Genomic DNA, 26,454 nt, shown 5'->3' on the forward strand with positions numbered 1-26,454 from the left:
AAATAGTTATTCCATAGACGAAAATAACATTCATTAAACCTTATAAATAATGATTCTTTATGATGGTATTTGGCCAGATGACAACATCACATAGGTAGAACACCTATGTGATGTGTAACACATGTAGTCATTTATGTATAAATAAATAACTTTTAGCACATTTATTGTTTTCCTTCTTATAATTTAGTCATCCCGATAGTGGATTTGAATACTTTTTATGTAATATAAGCAAGAACCAATAATCGTAACTTCCTGCATTATTCAAATTGGCGTCACCAGGCGATAACAGACACGTCTCAATCTTGGTAAGCTTCAAATAACGGTCTAGTGTTTATATCAGTGTTTTACCTGAAAATAAAACACATATTAAATACTTAATAATTTTCTGTTAAATATCTATTATGTGAAAAAAAAGCTACACTTTTACCGTGGTTTCATAAAACCACACAATCCTTTTTTTTAAGTTGACATTAAAATGTTTAGTCTATTGATTCAAACATGAAAATATTTTATATATGTCAGTAGTATAGTATGTACAACATATTACCAATATTTCTATGAATGTACCAGATTTAGTTGTATGTAGCACCAAAAAACTGTGCTATACTTATCTCTGGTGAGTGGTTTAATTTTTCTTTAAAGGAATGGCAAAGGTACACCCATACAGACAACGCGGAAAAATTGAAAAGCACAAAACAAGTTTTTTCTTAAGTTGACATTAAAATATTTAGTCTATTCATATAAACATGACACGATGTTTATAATATTAGTATGTACTACCTAATATTTCTATGAACCAACCATACCTAACCTAGATTTAGTTGTCTGTGGCACTGTAAACAATGGCCATACAGTAGTTTGCGCTTATATTACTGATCGTGGCTGTATAAATATCAGATAAAAGTAGAGGAGTAGGAAAAATAAATTAAAATATCGAGAAGTAATCATTTATTAAAATCTCTGAGAATGTTAAACAGCCCGCCAGAGGGCGCCACTGCGCGCTCTCTCACGCCACACCGCCTCACACACAGACAGAAAAATATTCATTAATATCTAATTTACACTTACTTCCATTGATCGGTTATATAACACAAATATTCTTAACAAATTGACATTAACAACTACGCACGTATTTACATAAACATTTGAATCTGAATAACTTTGTACATGGAAACTTGTGCCGGTCACCCTTGTATTAATAATATTTGGAAGCTTCTATAAGCGGGCAAACGAAATGAGACAAAAACTAAAATGACATTAAATGTGTTAAATCAAATCATGTGATTTGTTATTTTAAATGTCAAAACTCTGCGGTATACTTTTATCATTGTCTTTCTTAAGAGAGCACATAATATATTAATTATTTATCTTGTTTCGTTGCCCTTAAACAAATTTACGTCAATTAATACATGCGTGTTTATGTAGATCATCTGACAATGAAACCTCTATCATTTAAATTGAACATAAACGGCCCCAAAGAACAGTGGCACGTCAAATTTTTTTCTTGACTTAACAAATACTTATACACATACTACATAAATTGATTCACACTATATTAAACTAGGGTTGCCAACTTTACTCTTAAATAGATTATTTTCTATGGAATAAGAGGACAAACAAGCGTACGGGTCACCTGGTGTTAAGTGATCACCGCCGCCCTTATTATCTTGCAACACCAGAGGAGTCACAGGAGCGTTGCCGGCCTTTGAGGAAGGTGTACGCGCTCTACTTATATATTTATACTCTATATCTGTATGCTAAAATACTCTTTTTTACATAATTCATTTAAAAACTATGAAAAATAGTAATGTGTTGCAAAAAATACGTTTTTAAAAACATCCTTTGAAATCAGATATACTCTATTTCTTCTGTTAAAAGTTGGCAATCCTATATAAAACTGTAGTCAACTAACAATTATCTTTTCTCTATTTTAATTACGTCATTACTCCGTCTAAACACGTATAGTCCAAGCGATATTATTACAGCAACACTGTACGAAATACTGATAGAGGAAAATCAAAGGAGCTCATATTTTGTGGGCAAAACCAACTTCGCTATACAAGTATGTATTCCCTTCATGGTACATTGAAGCATTTAGTACTTCCACAGCATGCTCTTGTCTTACTTCAACTTCTAACTCTGTCCACTTATTAATTTTATTGTCAATTTATTGTTTATAATAGCGGCCAAACGTAACTTACATCACACGGTAAGTTGAGGGGTACAAAATTTTGTGTCAACACATTTTTTTAATGTGACAAAATCTTACAAATGTGTCACAGCTGTGACAATGACATCAGGGCTCAAAGAATCATGAAATTCGTGTGACGTACTTTATGGATGACCCCTTACTAGAAAATGATAAAAATTTGCGAGTGCTGAAACGGTTACAAGTTGTGATTTGTGAAATAAATTCTCTTTAATACATACTTGTATTTTAAACTTTTATATCAGTCTCAAACTTATCGGGCCCCGCCCCCTTTGTTTACACTCTACAAATTAGAACGACCAATATATTGCTACAGATTACAAATGAAACATACATTCAAACTACAAAAATCTACTTAATTCTACAAACCAATGTTCACGAGTCAGTTGATTGCGTACATTTTCGACTCATCTACACTACTATCACGGTTTCATGGAATGATCAAACTACTGATTAAACATATATAGTCATATTGATTCTATTTATAGGCTTAATGGTACAATTTTAGTCAATTTATAGAAAATATAAAATGTAATTTTTAGGGTTAAGCTAAGTAATTACATATAGTAGATAATAAGCATGTTATATAATTATAAAAGTGCCGACGCATGTCAATTAAAAGTGATAATATAATTCCGATAATGTCGTAAAATTAAATAAAAGTATTTGACATTTTCTGTTAATTCAATGTTAATTTTTCAATGCGGCCTCCAAATGCCCCGGTCTAAGCTACTCCTACTCTTTGTTGCTACCTTTATAAACAAAATGGCTGCCATAGACTCACGTCACTTATGACAAATTAGGTACATCGAACATCGACGTAATTTTAAATCAATTAAATGCGTTTATACTGTACGCTATATATTATTCCAAGTACAATGGATACATTGACGTTGTTGCCAATTTCCTGCCCGTAATGAGGTACATTTACGTGCTTGAAACAAGTACATATTTTTTTTACATTTATATGATCAAATACTGAAATTTCCAAGAGCCAAATACATTAGATGTCAATAATACATTTCCACTGATAAAAATGTTGCGCTTACACACACATAGTTAATAAAGTTTGTGCACTTGCTCCTACTGAGTTCCGCCAAAACTCCTCAATTTGCTGCTTACAGTACGAATGAGACCACTGAAAAGATCTTGTAATAGCGAATAGATCCTCATTATAGAAGGTGTGTGTTCTATTGGGGCCGGAGTGCACGAGCGTGTGTTGAGCGTGTGTTACCTGCGTCAGGCGCCGCTCGCGCGACACTTGCCCAGGATGGCCGTGACGACGCGGCGCAGGCAGCCGGGCCGCGCGGCCGGGACGCGAGTGGGCCGCAGCTCGCGAGTTGTGCTCGCCAGAATGTGGCGGAGTTCGCGAACGGACCTGACACATACAAACATTAACTACTAAACATACAAAGTCCAAAAACAATTCCTTAGACATTTGTATAGGAGGCAATATGGATACTATCCATTTATGTACCCAACACTCTTTTTACAAGGACATCTGAGCTTTGATTCACTGCAGTTACGTAGGTACGTAGCTCTTACTAAGTTTGTTCTCAAAATAATTCGGGGCAGAGTGGACTGCGTATACTTATTACAACGTTTGTTGCGTTTCTTTGTACCGACCTCGTACGTACGCGCGCGGCGACACGCACTATTAGCGCAGCCACCTGCACGCACTCAAGCGCATAAGCACACGCCTGTAATACGAGCCATCTGTCTTCTAAACTCTGTACTTGAAGTAGCACCACAATGTTATCTATTTGCCAGCTCGATGGAATGTTTGGTCAAAGAATGTAAGAAAAGATTTGAGAGTTTGATGCCTGTAAGCTCTATAAAATAAAATAACTAGTTTATACTTTTCATTGTTTGTTTTTTCTTTAGATTTAATCTGTAATGTTACATTGTATCTTTGATAAATAAAAAAAAAAAAAAAATACAGTCCCAACGAAATTGTCTTCGCTGTGGAATTTTTCTCATAACATAAACGGAACTTAGTACTTGAGTAAGTATATGTACCTTTAGTAGATGCCTATTATCTTTTTAATTAAACACTGCTGGAATGCACAGTTGTGGTTTTTTTAATACAATAAGGGACGAGACGGGCAGGACGTTCAGCTGATGGTAATTGATACGACCTGCCCATTACAATATGCAGTGCCTTAAGATTCTTGAACAACCTAAAAGTTATGAGCGGCACTACAATTGCGCTCGTCACATTGAGACATATATTGAGTTCATTTGCCCAATAATTTCACTAGCTACGGTGCTCTTCAGAACGAAACACAATAATGCTTACATGTTACTGCGTCTCGGCAAAACAAGGAGCCGTTGTGGTACCCATAATCTAGCCAGCATCCTGTACAAAGAAGCCTACTGGGAAATGCCCTTAGTCACCTCTTACGACAACACCCTTGGGCCTGGAACTTTCCAATTCTTTTGATGCCTCGAGAAAGCACAGGGCATTCCTGAAGAGTTGGTGAGTAAGATCAGGTGGTGGTGGTGGTGGTGTCGGGTGTACCTGTGTGGTGGTAAGTGCGGTACCTATGCGGTGGTTAGTACGTAACCTGTGTGGTGGTAAGTGCAGTAGATGTATGGTGGTAAATACGGTACGTGTGTGGTGGTAAGTGCAGTAGATATGTGGTGGTAAGAACAGTACCTGTGTGCTGGTAAGTACGGTACCTGTGTGGTATGAAGTGCGGTACCTGAGTGGCGGTAAGTGCGGTACCTGTGTGGTGTTAAGTGCGGTACCTGTGTAGTAGTAGGTGCGGTACCTGTGTGGTGATAAGTGCAGTAGATGTGTGGTGGTAAGTGCAGTAGATGTGTGGTGGTAAGTGCAGTAGATGTGTGGTGGTAAGACGGTACCTGTGTGGTGGTAAGTACGGTACCTGTGTGGTGATAAGTGCAGTAGATGTGTGGTGTTAAGGACGGTACCTATGTGGTGGTAAGTACTGTACCTGTGTGGTGGTAAGTGCAGTAGATGTGTGGTGTTAAGGACGGTACCTATGTGGTGGTAAGTACTGTACCTGTGTGGTGGTAAGTACTGTACCTGTGTGGTGGTAAGTGCGGTACCTGTGTGGTGGTAAGTGCGGTACCTGTGTGGTGGAAGTGTGGTACCTGTGTGGTGGTAAGTGCGGCACCTGTGTAGTGTAGGTGCGGTACCTGTGTGGTGGTAAGTGCGGTACCTGTGTGGTGGTAAGTGCGGTACCTATGTGGGGGTAAGTGCGGTACCTGTGTGGTGGTAAGTGCGGTGCCTGTGTAGTGGTAGGTGCGGTACCTGTGTCTGCGAGGGTGTGCGAGCGCGCGGGCGGGACGGGGCGGCGCGGGGCCTCAGCTGGGGAATTTGGCGAACAGGGCGTAGTGCAGGTCGTAGCCGGAGAAGCGGCAGAACTGCGCCTCCTGCTGCTGGTACGCCGACAGTGCGCGGAACTTCTTCAGCTCGCTCGCCGACTCGCCCGTCGGTGCGTCCTGCCCAATTTGAATCATTTTTAAACCTCTATTATAGTTGACCTTTTGATTTTTTTATGGAATAGGACAAACGAGCGTCGGGCCACCTGGTGTTAAGTGATCACCGCCGCCCACATTCTCTTGCAACACCAGAGGAATCACACGAGCGTTGCCGGCGTTTTAGGAAGGTGTACGCACTTTTTTTTAAAGGTACCCATGTCGTATCGAGCTCATTCCACAGCTTTGTAGAGTACGTGGAAGGAAGCTCTTTGAAAAGCGCACAGTGAAGGACCGCCACACATCCAAATGGTGGGGATGATATCCTAATATGAATTGATTATTGTATTAATTTATGTGAAATTATTATTAAATTATTACTAATAAAATTATTATTCACCAATCAATCCTAATTGATTGGACTATTGTAGTACTGTCTGAACTGAAGAAGAAGTTTGCTGCAAGAGGCGTACCTATAGTGTAAGCGTTGAATGTTGTAGAGTTGTCATTGTCATTCGCTCAGCCATCAAAGGCCGGTCTATGATTTCCCCAACAGGTTATGAGTGGTGTTTCAATGACGTTCTATACATATACGTGGTGTTAAATAAATAATAAAGAAAGTTATTAATTGTATTAATTAATAACAACTACCAAATAGAAATATACAACACACTTGTTTCCTCAGTGGTAAATATCATGTTCAATTGGTCATTAATATTATTCTTATTAATAACTGAAATATTAGAAAAAATAGTAATTTATATTTATGTATTAATACTAGAGTAAAAACATTTATTAAATATAATTATCAGCGTGATGAAGATCAACTGTTGAAACAGTGGTTTTGTTTCTTAGACGATGGATGAAAGTCAATAAGCAATGAAGAAGTGGTAAAAAAATTCAACCTGTTAGATTTATTAGGCTGTACCTATACGTACTTGGGTGGCCATCCATAAAAAATTAAATGTTAAGGGGGAGGGAGGGGGCCCAAATATTGTGACATCACATTTATTCAAAACAATTACACTATTTTGTTTCTAAACATTACAAAACTAAATTTAAACAATTTAATAATAACACAAAAAACATAACACTCGGTGGTTTCTCTCACAAATGTGACAAGGGGTCAAAAATCATTAAATCCGTGTGACATAATTTGTGGAGGGCCCTTTGATTGGGCCATTGTGTTGCCAGCCCTGTGTGTGTGTGTGTACCTTGTCGGGTGCCGGCGTGTGGAACACGGTCAGGATGAACCTGGCGGGGCGGAAGGCGGCCAGCACGCGCTCTATGACGCCATCGTAAAGCGCCGTGGGCACGTTGGACTCGAACGACACGTACGAGCAGCCACGCTCCGGCGTGATGTGGATCGTCATGTAGCTGCCCTGAGAGCCAACACCCAACACCTCATTACTCATTGTCCAGGAAGGGTTAGCTGCCACTGCCCTAGAGGACAGTCATATAAACGCGCCCTAACGCTGTAGGAGCGGGATGCGGGGTGAGATAATAGGCAACAGACTCAGCCAATGTCAATCGTATCGTTGCAGCCTAGCGGAACTCTCCAAAAAAAGGGGTTAATTCGATTGTATGCAACGTGCAGTCATTGATAGATTGACAGATGACGGCTATATTCTTTTAAAAAAACGGAGATATAATACACTACTCTTTAAGCAACTTAGCCGGATTATACTTCGTCGCCATATTGTAATTACTTTTTCCAAACTTATGTCAAATCTCACTGCATGTTTCATACTTAACTAAATTTCAATTTTTCAAATTCAAATATTTTTATATCAAAATAGGATGTGACATCACTAAAAAGTCATCATCAAAGTCAAAAACTACCACTTCACTAAAACTAAACTACCACATTTACTTAGGCAGTCCCACCTCTTAACACTAGTATTTACATCCTCTTTGGGATCGTGTTTCGAGATTGTCAATTTAAGATTGAAAATTGTCAAACAAAAAAAAAATGTACAGAACCGCACAGACTTCACTTTAAGTAATAAAACTATTTCTTATTATTCTATTTTCTCTAAAAAGATTTACCTTACCAATAAAGTAAGTGACACGTCCTGCTTATTACGTAACGGCGCCGCCCAAAATGCTTTATTGAACTCACAATGTAAGGCTGCGATTTAGTGTTGAGGAAAAACGTTATTTAACTATCACCGTGACTGTCGTTCCAGTTCCATAAAAATCACAATGACTTTGTAACTTCGATTCCAATGTCGTCATAGTTCCGTAACAAACAGACTAATTTCACTCAGTTTTTTTGTTGTACATTAAAGTAATCACAGTATACAAGTAAATATTGCGCTCTCTAGCGACTCGAGCTGACCATGACAACTAAACCTTATTGAATACCCACAAAACGGAGTACCTTCTAGAATAGATAGTAGGTAACAGAGCTAAAGAAGTTTCCGCTTCGATGAATACATAAAGAAATGGAATACAAAAAAAATGTTAGATTCCTGTGAAGTGTTAGCTTCTGTAAGCAGGTCAAACTAACAGGTACAATGTTGTACCTTGTTGATATTTAATATTATAATATCCGGACGACCGAGCCTTGCTCGGATTTTTAAGAATGTACAAAACTTGGACAAAAAGAAACTAACAGGTTATCTGGATTCTAATCGGGGTCTTCTGCTTTCCGGATCACCCAATGTCCCATCTGAGCTATTGTAGTCTTGTATATAGTGGCGAAATTTACTTAAATTTTGTATTCTAATGTTAATATAGCTGATTTCAATAAAACACGGATTAAACTATATTTTTTAATTGAAACTAGATCGATTTATCGCCCCCGAAATCCCCTGTTTACTAAATTTTATGTAAATCGTTGGAGCCTTTTCCGAGATTCAGATTATATATACCTACACAAGAATTGATTGTTTAAAGATATTATTTGAGGCAACTTACATCTTCAGCGACGCCGTTCATGGAGTACCCGCACGGATTGAACAGGTAGTCATCTATCACCATGCCCGGGATTATCGTGTCTATCCCGGACGCCTGCGATATAAAACAAACAATACATTATTAGGGTAACAGGTAAGAAATGTGTTTCATATGTCGTGAATATATCTAAAGTAATCTTAAATGTTATTTAAGCTAATATTGTCAACAAAAGAAAACTAGACTTGACTGACTGAGACCTTTAGAGCTCACTTTCGACTTTACTCACGTAAAACTAGCTGGTTGTATTAAAACGCTTTGAACAAATCGTTACAAGTATTTTATTTTCAATCTACCTTCAATTATTATCGGGATTAACTTATTACCTTTGCCATCACTAATAAATTAATGATTGCTTAATACTAAGCTAAACATTTTAAATATTTTAGTAAACAAGTGTTATTTTAGTAATCAAATATCCGTTATTAAGTTAAGTTTTATAAACCTCCGATGTTAAAACATACGCATTGTCCACATCGTTTCTATAAGGCAATGTTGCCGTTGTATTGCATTTTATTAAATTGAAGATTGTAATTTCTTTGACTGTGTCAAGTAATGTCCTTTCTATATATTTTTGTACTAAAATAATAAACTTTTAAAATGAATAACATGCGAACTTGACTTTTGCATTGGGCTCAAACGAACCATATAAACAAAATCAAACATTATACTGAGCTTATACTCAGCAGAGTATTACGTAAGTTAAGGTTGAAGGGCAAACAGAATACATGCAAACAAGGTGTTTTTAGACAAGTTTTGTGGTGAGAATATAGGATTTGGAGCTATGAACACTACTTTATCCTGTTACACATACCCTTAAGTTTTACTTGTAGGTTGCTACCAGTTTTCTTTGCAGTTAAACAAGTTTTTTCTCGGCATCATTCATTTGTTTAGTTATACTACTATCATAAAGTTATTCTAATAGATTTTACATTTTTATGTTGGTACATTTATTCAGATTAGTAATCAATCATGAGGATTATAAGCAATTAAGCAGTTTGCGCCTGTTAAAATGTTACATTTTCGACCCAAGAATTTTGAAAATATTGGATTTGGCGCCGTGAAATCACATCGCTCAAGGTCGCCGGCATTTAGTGTCGCCTTAAGTGTGGGCAAAGTCTAAGTACACTTTATAGAACTCAGCCTTAGATACATAGGTACACATGGATTCGAATACCGAAAACAATTTGGTACGTGTCGGGCGGTGTTCGAACTGGGGGCTCCGTGGTGAGAGTCAAAAGTAGAACTATTGGGTCAACGACGCTTTTAAATAGTTACTTCTTAAAGTTATTGAAACAATAATTTAAATAATGCATCAACCTTTTCTTGGAACTCCTCACCTTATCCATTTTCAGTACATCGAATGTATGAATCGCCTAGATCGTAAAAGGCCATTTAACACTTCCAATGTTCACACATTTTAGTGTGAATTCAATCAATCCTCTGTATGTGACTAGACTACTGACTACTAATAACCTCTTAGATAATTGCCACTTGCAACCGATGAAATCAGGCCAGGTATATTGCTTTAGTGTGCGTCTTACACTCGCGATTTATAATGTCACTTTGTGTTAAGTGGTTGAAATAGGGGGTTAAATGTCAACCTCAATATCTGCGGCCGTTTTCAATAACTTATCTCTAGTTACGGATATATTGCTCTCACCGTTCAATGACAAGATCTTGTCTATCCATAGTTATAGTTCAACGCTGTCTGTCGAAAGTTTATTGAAATGTAAGTAAGCGTAAAAGGATAGATTTGTCTACCTCTTTTAAGTTAAACTAAGGATAGATAGGTTATTGAAAACGGCCGTAAATGATCTTAGGATAACCTAATCGACAAGTATTATAAGATGCCATTTTCACCATGTTCGACTCGTTGGCTTACCCTGGTTGCAGCTGTTGCGTCAGCGGAGTTGTTCCTGGTGAAAATGTCCATGACTTCGGGGTCAAGGTCCGACATTAGTATCTCGATGGTCTGGTCTGGCTCGGGGAGGCCGCGGTTCTGGTTCGATTCCCGCTGTTCTTTCTCCAGAGCGTCCACCGTGCCTGTCATTAATAATAATAAATCATCAGGTACGGAGGGTATTCGAAAATCTCCATCCAATTTCATAATCAATATTAAGAATGGCAATTAGGAAGGATATTGTCGAGATTTATGATCTGGCTCCCGGGAGGGAGAGTAGTTTTGAACCCCACACCCCTGATCAAGATTTTTTATCTCATTATATTTAAATATTTTTAGACAACATTTTATTGATGTTTTTTTTGGAAATAATTTTTCTTTAAGATAATTGTTTTAAAATATTGACGGGAACATTTTGATGAACTTCGAAATATTTGTTTTAAACATTGTCCGTTGAAGTTTCACTTATGCTATGTGTCCCAGCACACATTTTGATTATTTGCAATAGCACCGTCAGCCTTGAGATCTTATTGAATGGCAGCATAACTAGCCCCATAAGGTGAAACGTCCCAATATCTTCAAGTCTTTTTCGAATTCTTTTCTTTTTTTTTATTAATATTATCATATCATATATGATATTTTTTTTAATATTGAACCATCCATTTTGTCACCAGTAGTCATCAAGCTGATAGGTAGGTATCAGAAATCCTTAATAATAACGTAGGTATCAATAAATCAAAGAAATCCCTTTTACTTGTTCTGAGGTAGGTACCATGAGACAGGCTCATTCTAATAATGAGTGTAGGTAATGATACCGACAGACGTTGTTCTGTAGATAATAACAAAAAAAATCAGTTTAATAGGAATTTGCCAATAATATTTCAAAACATCATGAATTATTTCGTAAAAAATAATCCCTGTTGTTATAATGAAATTGTTTCACAGCGGAACTGTCAAACCGTGCGTCACTTAATTCTCTCATAGAAAATATGTCCATACCAAACAAATATTGAAAATAATTATGGGTCTCAAATCGAAATAAAAACTATCCTAACTCTCAAGTTGTACTAAACTGCACTCAATGAAGTAATCCCCATTAAAATCCGTTCATTACTTTAGGAGTTCATCGCGGACAAACTGCGTGACACGTAATTTATATATATTAAGATAAGATAATAAATTTTATTGTAACGAAATCTTATTTAAAAACAAGAAAAGCCAGAGGACATGGGCTCAGTGAACGGTCCCTGTCAGATGCCACGTACCTTCAAGAGGCAGCAGTGTATAGAGGTACCAGCAGTCCTTCTCCGGGCCCATGATGTAGGCGCGTCCGTCGCCGAAGTAAGAATCCAGCAGTTCGACCTACGACAAAAGTAGACCACCATTTTATAAAGTCCTACTGCATATTTTTCAATGTCAAAGTCAAATTAACTATATTCAATTAGGCTTGAACGTTACTATAAATATTTCGTTTAAATACTGAATCTACCATTTGTTCGGAAAAAGTGGAGCTCGTGAGAAGAACATACAAGAAACTCAACGACTGCTTTTTTCAATCAAATAGAGTATTTTACAATGGCTTCAATTTCAATTAGTTTGTAAGATGCTGCATCCAATATATGAATCGCGTTCAAAATTAAAAGCGTTTTAAATATCAAATATTTCATAAAAAGTAATAAATTAGTAACTTTGAAAATAAGGGACGAGCCGAGCCAGACGTTCAGCTGATGGTAATTGATACGCCCTGCCCATTACAATACAGTGCCGCTCAGGATTCTTAAAAGACCCAAAAATTCTAAGCAGCACTATAACTGCGCTCGTCACCTTGAGACATAAGTTGTTAAGTCTCATTTGCCCAGTAATTTCACTAGCTACGGCGCCCTTCAGACCGAAACACAGTAATCCTTACACATTACTGCGTCACGGCAGAAATAGGCGCCGTTGTGGTACCCATAATCTAGCCGGCATCCTGTGCAAAGGAGCCTCCCACTGGTAAAACTATATAAAATATATAAATTATCCTACATTGGATGCAGAGACGAAGCTTGAATTCATTGTTCGTGTAAGGATTCTTCGTAAGCATTATTACCGTCATAATTAGTAATAGCATCCAACAAATACTCTGATTGATTTACTATAACAGGTCGACCTGGCCCTACAATAATAAAAATAATAATAATATTGACACACTTTTTGCACAAATTATCTTGCCCCAAGTTAAGCATATATAGCCTGTGTTATGGGTTACAAGACAACGATATATTTAATACAATATACTTACTTAAACATACATAAATTCATATAAACATACATAAATACATTTAAACATCCATGACTCGGAAACAAACTAGGTATTAATACACCACTTTTGCTTATTACCACAAAAAACTCGAACTATAGCTAAATATTATTTTATAGAATAGTTAAAAGTTTCGTGTTTTTTCTAGACAATGTTTCTTAGACTAATGTTTCACAGTAATACTTTCTAAAAATTTAAGTAGGCAGGAGCCTGAGATGATGTAATTTACACTCGAGTACAAGTGAATACAAAATAGTACGTTCTGTTTATTAATGGATGGTTGAAGAAGTAAAGGCCCATCATCTTCGCCGGCTCGGCCTTGGCCTCGCATGGGAAAGAATCGTGGAGTGAGAAAAGCATACTCGGGACCAGTAGGTCGCTCTAAGTACCAGTAGGAGGCCCCTTTGCACAGGATGCCGGCTAGATTATGTTTACCACAATGGCGCCTTTTTCTGCCGTGAGGCAGTAATAGGATCCGTAGCTAGTGAAATTACTGGGACAATAGAAATACCCTCGCAGCCACGGAGGCAGGTATTATCAGGGCAAACAGAAGACCCGATAAAACAGTCTATTTAGCTCTTCCATACGTCCAAGCTACAGGAGAGCGGAGTAAGTCTTTCTATCTGCTATCACGAAATTATTGCTCATTTTACAGAAGAATCCCTTAGATTGTCTATACAAACACCTCATGCTTATATAAACAGCATTATTCATTTCTGATGAAAAAAAAGGTTCTTGATATTATGAGAAATTCCCGATACGATCGATGGAAATTCGATCTCCTCAGAATCGATTCCCACAAAGCCACGCGTCGCATTCACGATTCTTCAACTCGTATCAACATTTCACGAGTATAATGACCATTTAATATTTGTTTCATAATATCAGTATGAGGTTGTTATTTTAATGAAATCACTGACAATGCGGTATCGCATTACATGGACAAAAATTTGACAAGTAAGCTATATAAACTGTCAAAGCAGCGCTGGTTTTGGAACCAACAAAACATGCCGAGTCTGGGACCACTTTGTAACGTAATTTCAATAGTTCACAGTTAAATATTGTCTTTTGTATCTACGTCTACTATATCTGTTTGAAATAAAGAATTTTCTTTTAAGTATTCTGCAGTTTTATTTGAAGATTTCTCTTCCTCTTAATGTAGAACAAACATAAACTTGTAATGCCTTACGACTTAACCGAGTAGGTTAAGTTCACTAAGGCATGTTAGCGCTCCCGCGCGTTGGATTTGTTACGGCCATACTTAACACAAATAAGACCACATGTTTATTTCTCTTGCCGTTTCTACTTCTCTTCTTCTTCTAGGTCGCGTTCTTCATTTCTTAAGATCGTGTCACTAAAGCCTTCCATTCCTTTCAGTCCTCGGCCTTCCTTATTGCGGTCAAAAGCGGTAGGCCAGTAGTCTGGTCCGACTAGCGGCTCGATGATTGTCCGCGTGGTCTTTTGCACTCCACCTTGCCTATGACCATCAGTACTACTCTTACCTCGTATTACATTATTAATTGGAAGCTGACCTCTGAATCAAAGTTGTCGTGCGGTTTGAGCTGCGCGGCCGGGCGGGCGAACTCCCGGCGCGAGTAGAACACGTTCTGGACGCTGTGGTGTCCGGCCGCCTCGCTCGCCAGCGCCAGCACTGAGCGCACACAGCGCAGGGGCGTAGTGCGACCACACGTCTTCAGGATCCAGCGACGCCGCGACACGAACATGCTGCTCTCACTGCAACAAAACAATTAAGTCGAATCAAATATTTTAATTCTGAGCGGCACTACAATTATGCTCGTCACCTTGAGATATAAGATGCTAAGTCTCATTTGCCCAGTAATTTCACTAGCTACGGCGCCCTTCAGACCGAAACATAGTAATGCCTACACATAACTTCTTCACGGCAGAAATAGGCGCCGTTGTGGTACCCATAATCTAGCCGGTATCCTGTGTAAAGGATGCCTCCCACTTAAATACTCATCATCGAAATTCTCCACGGTTGTAAGAGATGCGCTGGATAGAATCCGGTGGAGGCAGATCATCCGCTCCAGATGCAACCCTAATGCTGACCAGGATCCTCAGACATGAGGGACCGAACCCAGAGAGATTGACCTTACTTTAAATTTTACACCTTGCCTCATTAGGCAGATATATTAATAACTAAATTTTGCTTATGTAGATGCACGAATTAAATCCGACACTTTCTTGTGATCGCTAGCCTAAGAATATGTAATTTCTGGATCCTTAAAAAGAGAACTTTTTAAGGATATTAATAATAATAAATTTCTTTATTGGGGCAACAGAGGCCCATATTTTGTTAGTTACAGGCTTAAAAACTATGTTAGTATATTACGATTGCTACGATTTGCTTAATATAATTAATTCGTAGTACATAATAACTTTGGTAACAATCTGAGACATCGTGTTTTTATCGGACAAGAACTTGAATGAATCGTTGCAGTATTGGCGTATCCAGTTTTCCCGCTATCATATTCAGGATACTGTTTGAGCTGGAACGCAGCCTTGCCAGGACGGATGACGTCCTTTTCCTTATGATGGCATAATAATAATAATAATTCCTTTATTTCAGGCTACATGGCCCATAAAATAAATACCTTATAGTCTAACATACATATGATATATAACTTAAATCTACGTCACATTTTCGCGGCGATGTGAGGCGCGGGTTCGGTAGCTTCCGGCGGTCGGCGACGTCCGCGATACTTGCGGAACACGACCCCCTTCGGCCACAGCTGCACGTCCAGGAAGGTTGATATATGTTCTGTCGGGACGCGAACAACAAAAGAGTTGAAGTCTACTGCGTGACGCGTCACCAACTTTTCGACCCCCAACCGGAAGCTTGTCTTCTCCACCAAGTACTGAACAATGTCGGAGGCCTTGGTGGTGTGGTGAAAACGAGAGACGTAGATATACGTCGCTGGGATTACGGGACGCAGGAGCTGGTTCTGCCCTATCGGCATAGAAATCATCCGTTCGTGCATCAGCAAATATGCCTGATGCCGAACAAAGCCGCGACAAGCCCAGCAGCAAATGTCTACCAATGATATTATAGTATTGAATATCATTGTTGTCTACATAATGATGTCACAATCAACGACTTTTGTTTGCTTCTAGGATTCAAAGCGCAGCGCTTGCTAATATAATTTTGTCGTCCATTACTAATTGTGAATGTTTCAATCAACAAACAGGATCATAAATCACTAGATAATAATATTCTTAATGTAAATATTAATATTAACAAACTAACCGTTCCCGCCCGCTTCGCTAGGCGAATTTTAAAAGGAAGGAACGTTGGAATTCGAAAAAGTAAGTAGCCATAAACCTAATCTAGGATAAATTTCGCATCGAATGGTGGTAGTTTTATGTCGATACGATCAGTGAGTGGTTTAGGCGTGATTGAGCCTCAAACAAAGACAATTTTCATTATATATGTGTATATACTAGCTGACCCGACAGACGTTCTTCTGTAGATTATAAAAAAAATACTGTATTATAGGAATTTGCCAATAATATTTCAAAACATCAAGAATTATTTTGTAAAATATCCTCCCTGTTGTTATAATGAAATCGTGCGTCACTGAATTCTCTCACAGAAAATATATCCATACAAAACAAATTTTGAAAATAAAAATAATTATGGGTCCCAAATCGAAATAAAAACTATCCCATCTCTCAAGTTGGACTAAACTGCACTCCATGAAGTAATCCCAATTAAAATCCGTTCATTTGTTTAGGAGTAAATCGCGGACAAACAACGTGTCACGTAATTTATATATATTAAGATGAGATAGAAGATGTGAAGTGGTTAAATAATATATCACCTCGAGTTGTTAACTTTAATTATTAAATAATTTCGCTAATATTTTAAATAATGTATATATAGCACCTTCCCGTTAATTGCCAGTTCATCATTTATTGCCACTAGCAGTTTGACATTGTTACATGCCTACTTATTACAATAAACACGTTTTGACAAAGCACTACTGTTTGACCAACCATATTGTTCAATATAATAATTGTATCGTATACATATTTCGTAATATTTCTCACCGACAATAAATATACAAAGTAAACTACATTACATTGTTGTACAAATATTGAACGAGTTGACGATAAGCTATGTGCCAAAGGTCATATCGTTAGAGACGATAACACAAACTTAAAATTAACCTTCGTAGCGCACGAGAGTCGCCACTAACTCAGATATCGTCTTCACGAACAGGATCCTGGACGTACTCATCATGCTAACCAGTAATATATTTAAAAATCTCACTGTTACAACAGACCGAGATGCGCTGTGGTTATTTAATAAATTAGTTACGTTTTTTTTATGGAATAGGAGGACAAAAGAGCGTACGGGTCACCTGGTGTTAAGTGATCACAGCACATTCTCTTGCAACACCAGAGAATTCACACGAGTTTTTTTCTACGCGGTTTTTTTGAAGGTACCCATATCGTATCGTCAAGGAAACACCGCACAAGGGAGCTCATTCCATAGCTTTGTAGTACGTGGAAGAAAGCTCCTTGAAAACCGCACTGTGGAGGACCGCCACACATCCTAATGATATCCTAACTTGTGGCGTGTCGTGTGAAGATGGAATTCGGCGGCACAAATCAGGTTTAACAGCTCTTCTTACATATAAGTTTTATTTATTTATTCACTTTATTTTATAAGGTTAAAAGCCAAAATAAGTTTTTACTTTGTTTAATATCTTTATCGCGACACAACATGGCCCAACGGAAGACCAACGCTGGTTTTCAAACTTGTTGATTTTTTTTTATGTTTATAATGCGTAACGGACAAATTTGAAAACTATTATAAATTATTTTTATCTGACACCGTTATTATTATGTTATTTTTCAATTATCCCTTTCCCTCTATTTTACCAAGATCTTTTTTTTATGCCAATACGGGACGAGACGAGCAGGACGTGCAACTGATGGTAATTGTTACACCCTGCCCATTACAATGCAGTGCCGCTGAGCATTTTTGACAAACCCAAAAACCTCTGAGCGGCACTACATTTGCGCTCGTCACCCTGAGATCTGTTGGAGTTCTATATTGATTAGTGGTTTTACAAAGATAATGGTGTATAAAATTTAATATTTTATACTTTTAGAGAACATCATATATCAGTTTGGTAGACATCCTATATTCTGTACCATAAGGTGGATATTAATGACATTGTAATATTAAGTCTATCTGTTGAAACTATACAGTATTCGAACAGGAATATATTAAGTATGATTTTAGTGTACGCAGGTTATTTTACTCACTAATAACACCAAGGCCGGCTCTTCCAAACCGGCCGCAAGTAGGTCTACCTATATGCTATTTTGTGCGTTTCTACACACACACTATCAGACTTTTTGTACTGTTTTCGGCCTGCAAAAACGCGATATGAAGGTCAGTGTTACTTATGGTGCTTCCATTCTGCTGTTATAAAATGTTTAACAACATTTTCAAACACTAATAATCATCATCATATCAGCCGGAAGACGTTCACTGTTGGACAAAGGCCTCCCCCAAAGATCTCCACGATTCTAGATCTTGCGCTGCCCTCATCTAACGTATTCTGGCGATGTTGACCAGATCATTGTTCCATCTTGTGTGGGGCCTATCAACACTGCGCCCTCCGGTACGTTCAATTTAAGGACATTACCGCCTCACCGGCCACCTGTCCGTCGAGCAATGTGTCCTGTCCACTGCCACTTCAGTTTCGCAATCCTTTAGGCTATGGCGGTGACTTTGGTTCTCCTACGGATGTCTTCATTTCTCTTTCGATCTCGCAGGGAATCCGAGAATAGCCCTCTACATTGCCCTCTAAACGACCATGAGCTTTCAAACACTATTACTTGCTGACAAATGTTAGGAATTGTTACATGTTTTAATGCTCTTCACACTAATGGAAAATGTTTAAAAATGACATCAAGACACCGCAAGCTAAAACGGGCCCCACACTCTCCGCATACCGTGCTGTCGCCTGGCAATATTATGTTTACAAACAAATGATTTTATTTGTTACAATGTTGTAAAAAGTTGTTAAACAAAACGTTTTGCGACATAGTGATCAAATCTTTGTTAATTTAAGGACGACCCATATAGCCGAATGGTTAGTGACCCTGACTACTAAGCTAGAGGTCCCGCGTTCGAATCCCGGTAGGTGCAATCATTTATAATATGATGAATAGGGATGTTTGCAGTTTCCGAGTCGTGGATGTTTATATGTATTTATGTATGTTTAAGTAAGCATATTGTTTTAAATATATCGTTGTCTTGTGCCCATAGTACAGGCTATGCCTAGTTCGGGGCAAGATAATTTATGTAAAAGTGTGTCAATATTATATTATTATTTTATAACAGCAGTGTGGGAGCACCATTACTTGTCAACTGACGACACAATATTGTTGTTATTCCAATAATTTGCGGCGCTGTTACGTAAGCCCTACAGATTAGTGATTAAATTTCATATATATATTATATATACGAGGTTTCCACCTAAATATTGACTCATCACGATACCCCCTTCTTTCCTTTCCAATTCAATTCCTTCAAGACTAAAGGCTCCCCCACACACGTACGTTATTATATGTCGATAATATCGCATGCGTTTTCACTGTCCGATATTTCTTACGAGAGAGCGCCGCGCCGGCACTGTACCATCTCAGGTATGCAAAAAAGGCTGATGTCTGATACGTTACTATCCATATATTAGAAAAGTTTTTAGGACACAAACAGTCATGTAACAATTTTCAAACTGTCGATAAAACTAGACGTCCTACAGGTACTAACGTTATTATCGCAGGAGTGTGTAAAGAGTTTGCGTCCTGATACAAAACATTCTAAAGAACTCATATCGGAATATCGCAGGACAGAGAAACGCAGCATCCTACTTCCATTGCAATGTGTAACTCCATGGCCATCCTAATACAACATGTACTGAAAACAGATATCGCAATAACGCATGCGATATTTTCGACCTATAATAACGTGCCTGTGTGGGGGAGCCTTAAAGCATTCTCCCAATCTCTTGATCCCTAGTGTTGCGGATGTCCATGTTTACACCACGTGAGCCTCTTCCCCTCTCTTATATAAAATAAGATTGCTCAAGGAATATCTATCAGATCTCTTCTCACGTGGCCTGACCGAGTGTCTAAGATAAATATGATGAATCGGTCACTGGGTGGCGAACCAATCATGCAATACCGGATGCTCGCGATCAACCAATCAGCGCTCATAACAGTTTCAATTACGGACCCCAATTAGCCTCGATCCTGACATTGCATCCTTGACTCTATAGCGTCTTCTACTTGCATCAGGTACACCAAATACTGAATTGCTGTTACCTCACTTGATCGTCGCCAGTATATCCATGACCTGACCAAGGATATTTACGCTAAACGCTATTATACCCTTTTAATTGTGACAGCAATCACGACCATCATGTTCACTAAGCATAATTACACTAACAATGAATTCAAGCTGTAAAGGTTGATACATTGAATATACGATAATTATATTTATATTAGCTGACCCGGCAGCATTCGTACTGTCTCAATAACGATAAATAAAAGACGTAAACTTTTGTATTAAATAAACTTAAAATAAACAAAAGGAATCCTTTTTAAGTGTTATTTATCCGTGTTTTAAGGAAGTTTATTCTTTACCTCCTGAGAAAGTTAGAAAGATATAAAAATTCTAATTAGTTATTCATTTTAAACTATTGCTTTTATTTGATTTCTGAACAACTGGGGACACATCAAAGGAAAATCCAAATTGTTGTTTTTCTTTAATTCCGAGTATTTTCATATTTATTCAAACCTTCCTTTTAAACATTCTCTGGACTTCCACAAATAATTCAAGACCAAAATTAGCCAAATCGGTCCAGCCGTTCTCGAGTTTTAGCGAGACTAATGAACAGCAATTCATTTTTATTCATATAGATAGTTTATTCTTTATTACTTTTTATGAAATAATTTATATTATTTAAACACGATTTATATATTGGATGCAGCACCTTACAAACTAATTTATGTATATTACAGCCATTGTAAAATACTCTATTTCATTGAAGAGTGGCCGTTGAGTTTCTTGTATGCTCGTCTCACGAGCTCATCTTTTCCCGAACTTATGATAAATTCAGTAATGTAAAAGAAATATTTATAGTGACGATTCAACAGCACTTAGGTTAAGTCTAATTGAATAAAGTTTATTTGACTTTGACTTTGAAAAATTCAACACACTTTCACCATCATTCCCTTTTTGGTTTCCGTAGCTAAAGGGTAACCAACAAGATGCCTATCTAGTCTCCGCTGTCCATCCTGATTCTATCAGCGCGCTGTAGGTTCTAAGCCGCAATAGTTAGATGAAAATTTGACAGAAAGTTCGTTACCATTGCCGATAACAAGAAATAAGACTGGTACTGTCCGTTTCATATTTAAACACCTGTATATATTATGTAATGGTATCTTACATATTACGATTTTATTATCACCACTTTCAAGACGAAGAGTCTTATATACATACATACACTCACAGGCTCACAGATATACGCTGAATAAACCGCAGTCATACACATTTACACATTCCTAAATTAGAACCAATTTAGGAAAAGTACGGACGAATTGGAAGACCCTTCCAATCCCATTTATTCTAACTTCGAATACTACTTTCGTTATCCTAATTCGATTTTGAACTCGTAAAAATCGCGTTAAGTGCCTAGTTTAATACAATATGAATAATGTGAGAGACATTAATTGAAGCAGACATATATTTGAATACAACCTTGAAGTAAGCGGAAGTTCTAAGATAGTAGTCATACAGTAAGATTAATCTAGGTGTTATAAATAACACGAGCGGAGTACATTTGCTAAGACACATTTGATTATTATGTTGACACACTCGTACCGACGCTTGTCGTCAAACCGTTGTTGGAACAGCAACTAAATATTGAAGTTAAAATATCTGTCTGGAGTCGGCACGTAGTTGCCACTATGCAGACGGTACTTTTGATTAAAGATTTCTAAAGTGTTATGGTGACCTTATTAAAATTGAATCATCCAATTAACCCCTACTTCGCTATAGCTAATCTTTAGTGAATAGAAGCATGATATTCACTCATGTAAATATCTAAAATAGTTATTTCCAAGGACGATAGAATCGCTACGGGTTCTTCCAACCCTTGTCGGGTAATCTCCAAGGTACAATGCCCGTGTAAAACATTTATGGTTGCACGTTGCGCGCCATTTTAATGACGTCAGGCCAAGGAACATACATTTTTAACATCACGAATCAAAATGATCCTGTGAAATGTCAAAATTGTCTGCTTACGTCACACAGACGTTTACAATGAGAAGATTTTACCCCTACACCAACACTAATGTTATATTTTTTTATGAAAATAAGGGACGAGACGAGCATGAAGTTCAGCTAATAGTAATTGATACGCCCTACCCATTATAATGCTCAGGATTCTTGAAAAGCGCAAAACAATTGCGCTCGTCACCTTGAGACATAAGATGTTAAGTCTCATGTGCCCAGTAATTTCAATAGCTACGGCACCCTTTAGACCGAAACACAGTAATGTTGACACATTACTGCCTCATGGCAGAAATAGGCGCCGTTGTGGTACCCATAATCTAACCGGCTTCCTGTGCAAAGGAGCCTTCATTTTTACACTAACATTTTAGACTTATTTTTAATATATCCGTAAATAGTAAGTAGACGAAGTTCGAAAAACGTTTATTATAAGTATTAAAATATTACGTTAGTATAATAGGTAGTAATAAAATGGTCGCATAACACCTTCATTCATTTACGGTGGTACTCAATAACTCTTGTGTTTTTACGTACTATTTTACATTTAATTTTTAAATGTTGATTTAAAAGAGTGGCAATGACTTCCTTGCCACTCCTTCTTATCAAAGCTCAACCTTTTCCGAAGTGGTGGCAAATGTAAAAAGGAATGAAAACTTTTGACATTCATAAGTGTTATTTCCTTGGCCTACATGAATTCCCCGCCCAACTTGATTTAAATATCTCCTCTCCCTAGTTTTCACTCCTTTTGTAAATATATTAAAAATAATAATATTAAGTTGTAAATATGATTAAGTACTTGTAATAATTTATGTAATTATACATGTGTAGGTCCTTTTTAGTGTAACACCATGTATATTTGTTTCGGGTATAAGAAAATAAAACTTGTTTCAATCTTTAGCACCGATCCTACCAATCAAATTAGAATACAAATATACTCTAAACTTTGTGTTCTACTTAAACGTGACATTGGCAAACTTGTGGTATACCTTCCACAGGAGCCATAGTAGGAAGAATAGAATACTGTGGTTTGATTTGTTCAAACCTAAAAAAAAAATAACTCATAACAAGTGTGAATGCGATTGACGGATATCGCACAGGTTTATTACGTGTCGGGATTGGAGGAGACGGGGGAAAATCGATTGGAGTCTGCGCGCTGGCTCACTGTGACGCAGTTACTATTGCAGGAAATCCTGTAAATACAGCTCCGATCTAAGGCTGAGATCTATACTTACACTTTGCTCAGACTTTACTCATGTTAAACTTATCGAATAAATAAAATGAGAACTTGACTTTTGTATTGTCTTAGCTTAAGATGACTTTTTTGAATTAATTAAATGAATTTTAAAATTATTATATGTTTTTTTTTATTAAATGCTCGCATAATGCCTTTATTTTATTTATGGTATGTATGTGTGGATTGATTCATCAACTGTATTGTACTTTAAGTATGTACTCAATAACTATAAATATGTTTTTAGTTATTAATTTACATTTTTTTTGACTTACTCGTGTAAGGCATTTAGTAATTGACGTTTGAGTGTTTTGTTGCAACACGTTGCGTATAAATTAATTGAAATGATTTGTAAATTTAATTGAAAATAAGAACCTGTAATACCATTCCGTTTTGAAAAGAGCAACCTTAGAGTTTCTTGCTCGCTCTTCTCCAAGAGGAAATCTGCCTTCTGAACGAACTGTATAAAAGATGACATATTTCAAGTGTAATGCAATTAACCTACGAAATAAATTATTTTTGATTTGATTTCACTATAAAAACGAAATCAAAGTTTATACTAAGCTTACACTCAGCTTCATTAAACTTAAGTCTGAGCAAAAAATCTGCTCACGAGGATCCGTGTCGGCTAAAGTGATTCCTGTGCTTTGAATGTACTTGCATACACATTTCTACTTTTATTATTAAGTTGCTAAATTGGCTAATTTTATAGCATAAGTAATATAATAAAGTAAAAAGTAAAGTAATCATAAATTATCAGCATCTCGATTGATCTCGATAAGTAAGATTTAAATTTTTGACCGACTATGCCATAGTCTCATCGCAAACGGATAGACGGTATCGTATCGCATGCGAACAAACAGAATTCATTTTTATTTCAAAAGTTAATGTTTCCATTTGTTACTCAGTCCTTAAAAATCGGCTACGCAGATTTAACCGCCCGGAAACACCGCACAAGAAAGCTCATCCACTGCTTGGTTGAAGGTGGAAGAAAGTTGTTTGAAAACCGCATCCAAATGGTGATGATTATATCATAATTTGAAGCCTATTTTCTATCCTTATTTATACAATATAATTGTATAATTCATTAGTAGATACTCCGCACTATGTGGTCACGTTCCGTACCACGCGGAGGAGTGACGACTCGCCTGGACTTGGCAAACGGCACGACTATGGGCGCAGCCGGCAGTTTATTTATACATAAATGGCGCTTATCGTGTAGTTTTAGTGACAAATTCGTCGTTGTTGCGAGTTCTCCGAGTAACCAGTGGGAGGCTCCTTTGCATAGGATGCCAGCTAGATTACGGGTACCACAACGGCGCCTATTTCTGTTGTGAAGCAGTTATGTGTAAACATTATTGTGTTTCGGTCTGAAGGACGCCGTAGCTAGTGAAATTACTGGGCAAATGAGACGTAACTTGTTGTGTCTCAAGGTGACGAGCGAAAAAAATATTGTTACGTAAGTATCAATCCATACTCTGTGGAAGTCCTTTGTACTTACAAAGGAAGCAAAGATTGAGGACGTCCTCAATCTCTGCTCTGATAGTCAATAATACTACAGCAAAAATTTCAAGAAAATTGAGTTGGATGTTGTTGTTCCAAAAAAAAACATGATGGCATTTGAGAAGTCTGGTATCTCTATGATCTTTTATTTTCTTTACTTGGGTTCAGTTTGAAGGGACGAGGCGAAGCCGATCGCCTCGGTAAATCTGAGTAGGGGAATCACACTTTCTCCCTAGTGAACCATATACTGTTCAAGAAAAAAAACAGCATATCAATTTAAGAAATTGAAAGCGGAAAGACGAAAATTTGAAAATTGGTAGGTACCGACATACGGTACCAATTTTCGGTACTACGGTACGCGGTATCGACATGTACCTTCAAATAAAACGCGTACACCTTCCTCAAAGGCCGGCAACGCTCCTATGAATCCTCTGGTATTGCAAGAGAATATGGGCGGCGGATTAAGTGTTAACACCAGGTGATCCGAACGCTCGTTTTTCCTCCTTTCCAAAAAAAATCACTAACGGATGTACAGCGAGATATTTAAAACGAAAACGAATCAATTGTTTCTCTAACTGACTGACTGCTCACGATCTGTCAAAGTAAATCACTTTGACAGGTCGTAATAAGCAGTCAGTCACGCTTGGAATTAACACCAGCTAAACACATTGACAAATTAAAATTGGGGTCGTCTATACGCTAGTATTTACTAAGTCTATAGTTTATACTTTCCTCGAATATGTTCCTACTATATATTATGGTATCAAACTTCAAATATATTAAGCATGATCACACTTCTCGGGTCCTTTGAGGCCCTCGACTTAGTCTCGTACCTACCCTCCCTTGCAGGAATTCCTAACTCTTGGGGAATTTACTATTGAAGGCAGTCACATAAGTCTTAACAGGTCAGCTACGTTTACTATAACATAATATTATGTAAATGAAATATCGACATTTTTCGAGTACTTTTGAGAGTAAAGCGTTCGAATTCAAAGATGGAATGGTCGAGATTACCAACTGTCCCATGTGGAAGATTGTCAGAAGTTTGTCAATTTTTTTTGGGCCCACTGGATATGGTGATGTTATTAATCGTATTATGCTAGTAAAAATGTAACTAATTAATTACTGTCAACAGGCCATATTTTATTGTAAAATCAAACCCGGATCATGAAATTATAATAAAAAGGCAAACACTTGATACAGTTCCATCCTTCCAGTATCCAGTTATGCTCAACATGGTAAAAAAAGGATTGTGTGGTTTTATGAAACCACGGTAAAAGTGAAACTTTTTTTCACATTACAGACATTTAACTAAAAATTTTTGGAATAATATTTACACTAAACACTGACAAAAACAAACAAAACAGCGTGGAGCACTGGCACAAATGAGTAATAGTCTATACACTACACGGTCAGCTGCTGCGAACTATAGGCACCGCCCGACGATAGCCCCACGAGACGATATTATAAAAGTTTCACTTTAAAAATGCGTATAATGTAACATTTGTAACATTCATATGAATAACGCAAAACGTGGTGGTAACAGTGATTATATTTGTGTTTATGC

The 26,454-nt window shown here is 37.4% G+C and overlaps 1 protein-coding gene across 1 annotated transcript in view; it reads right to left on the reverse strand.

Annotated features, from left to right (window-relative positions):
- Nucleotides 1-933: 933 nt before the first annotated feature.
- Nucleotides 934-26,454, reverse strand: part of LOC126965254 (S-adenosylmethionine decarboxylase proenzyme) — a 45,848-nt gene continuing 20,327 nt past the window's right edge. Inside the window, exons 3-9 of the mRNA XM_050808753.1 lie at nt 14,346-14,547; nt 11,780-11,876; nt 10,497-10,657; nt 8,576-8,668; nt 6,868-7,035; nt 5,487-5,677; nt 934-3,587 (exon numbers count right to left, since the gene is read on the reverse strand). Of these exons, the coding sequence (XP_050664710.1) occupies nt 5,540-5,677; nt 6,868-7,035; nt 8,576-8,668; nt 10,497-10,657; nt 11,780-11,876; nt 14,346-14,547 (859 nt within the window). The 3' untranslated portion in view covers nt 934-3,587; nt 5,487-5,539. The remainder of the gene's footprint in view (nt 3,588-5,486; nt 5,678-6,867; nt 7,036-8,575; nt 8,669-10,496; nt 10,658-11,779; nt 11,877-14,345; nt 14,548-26,454) is intronic.

The sequence above is a fragment of the Leptidea sinapis genome, chromosome 7 (assembly GCF_905404315.1).
Source record: "Leptidea sinapis chromosome 7, ilLepSina1.1, whole genome shotgun sequence".
Classification (NCBI taxonomy): Eukaryota; Metazoa; Arthropoda; class Insecta; order Lepidoptera; family Pieridae; genus Leptidea; species Leptidea sinapis.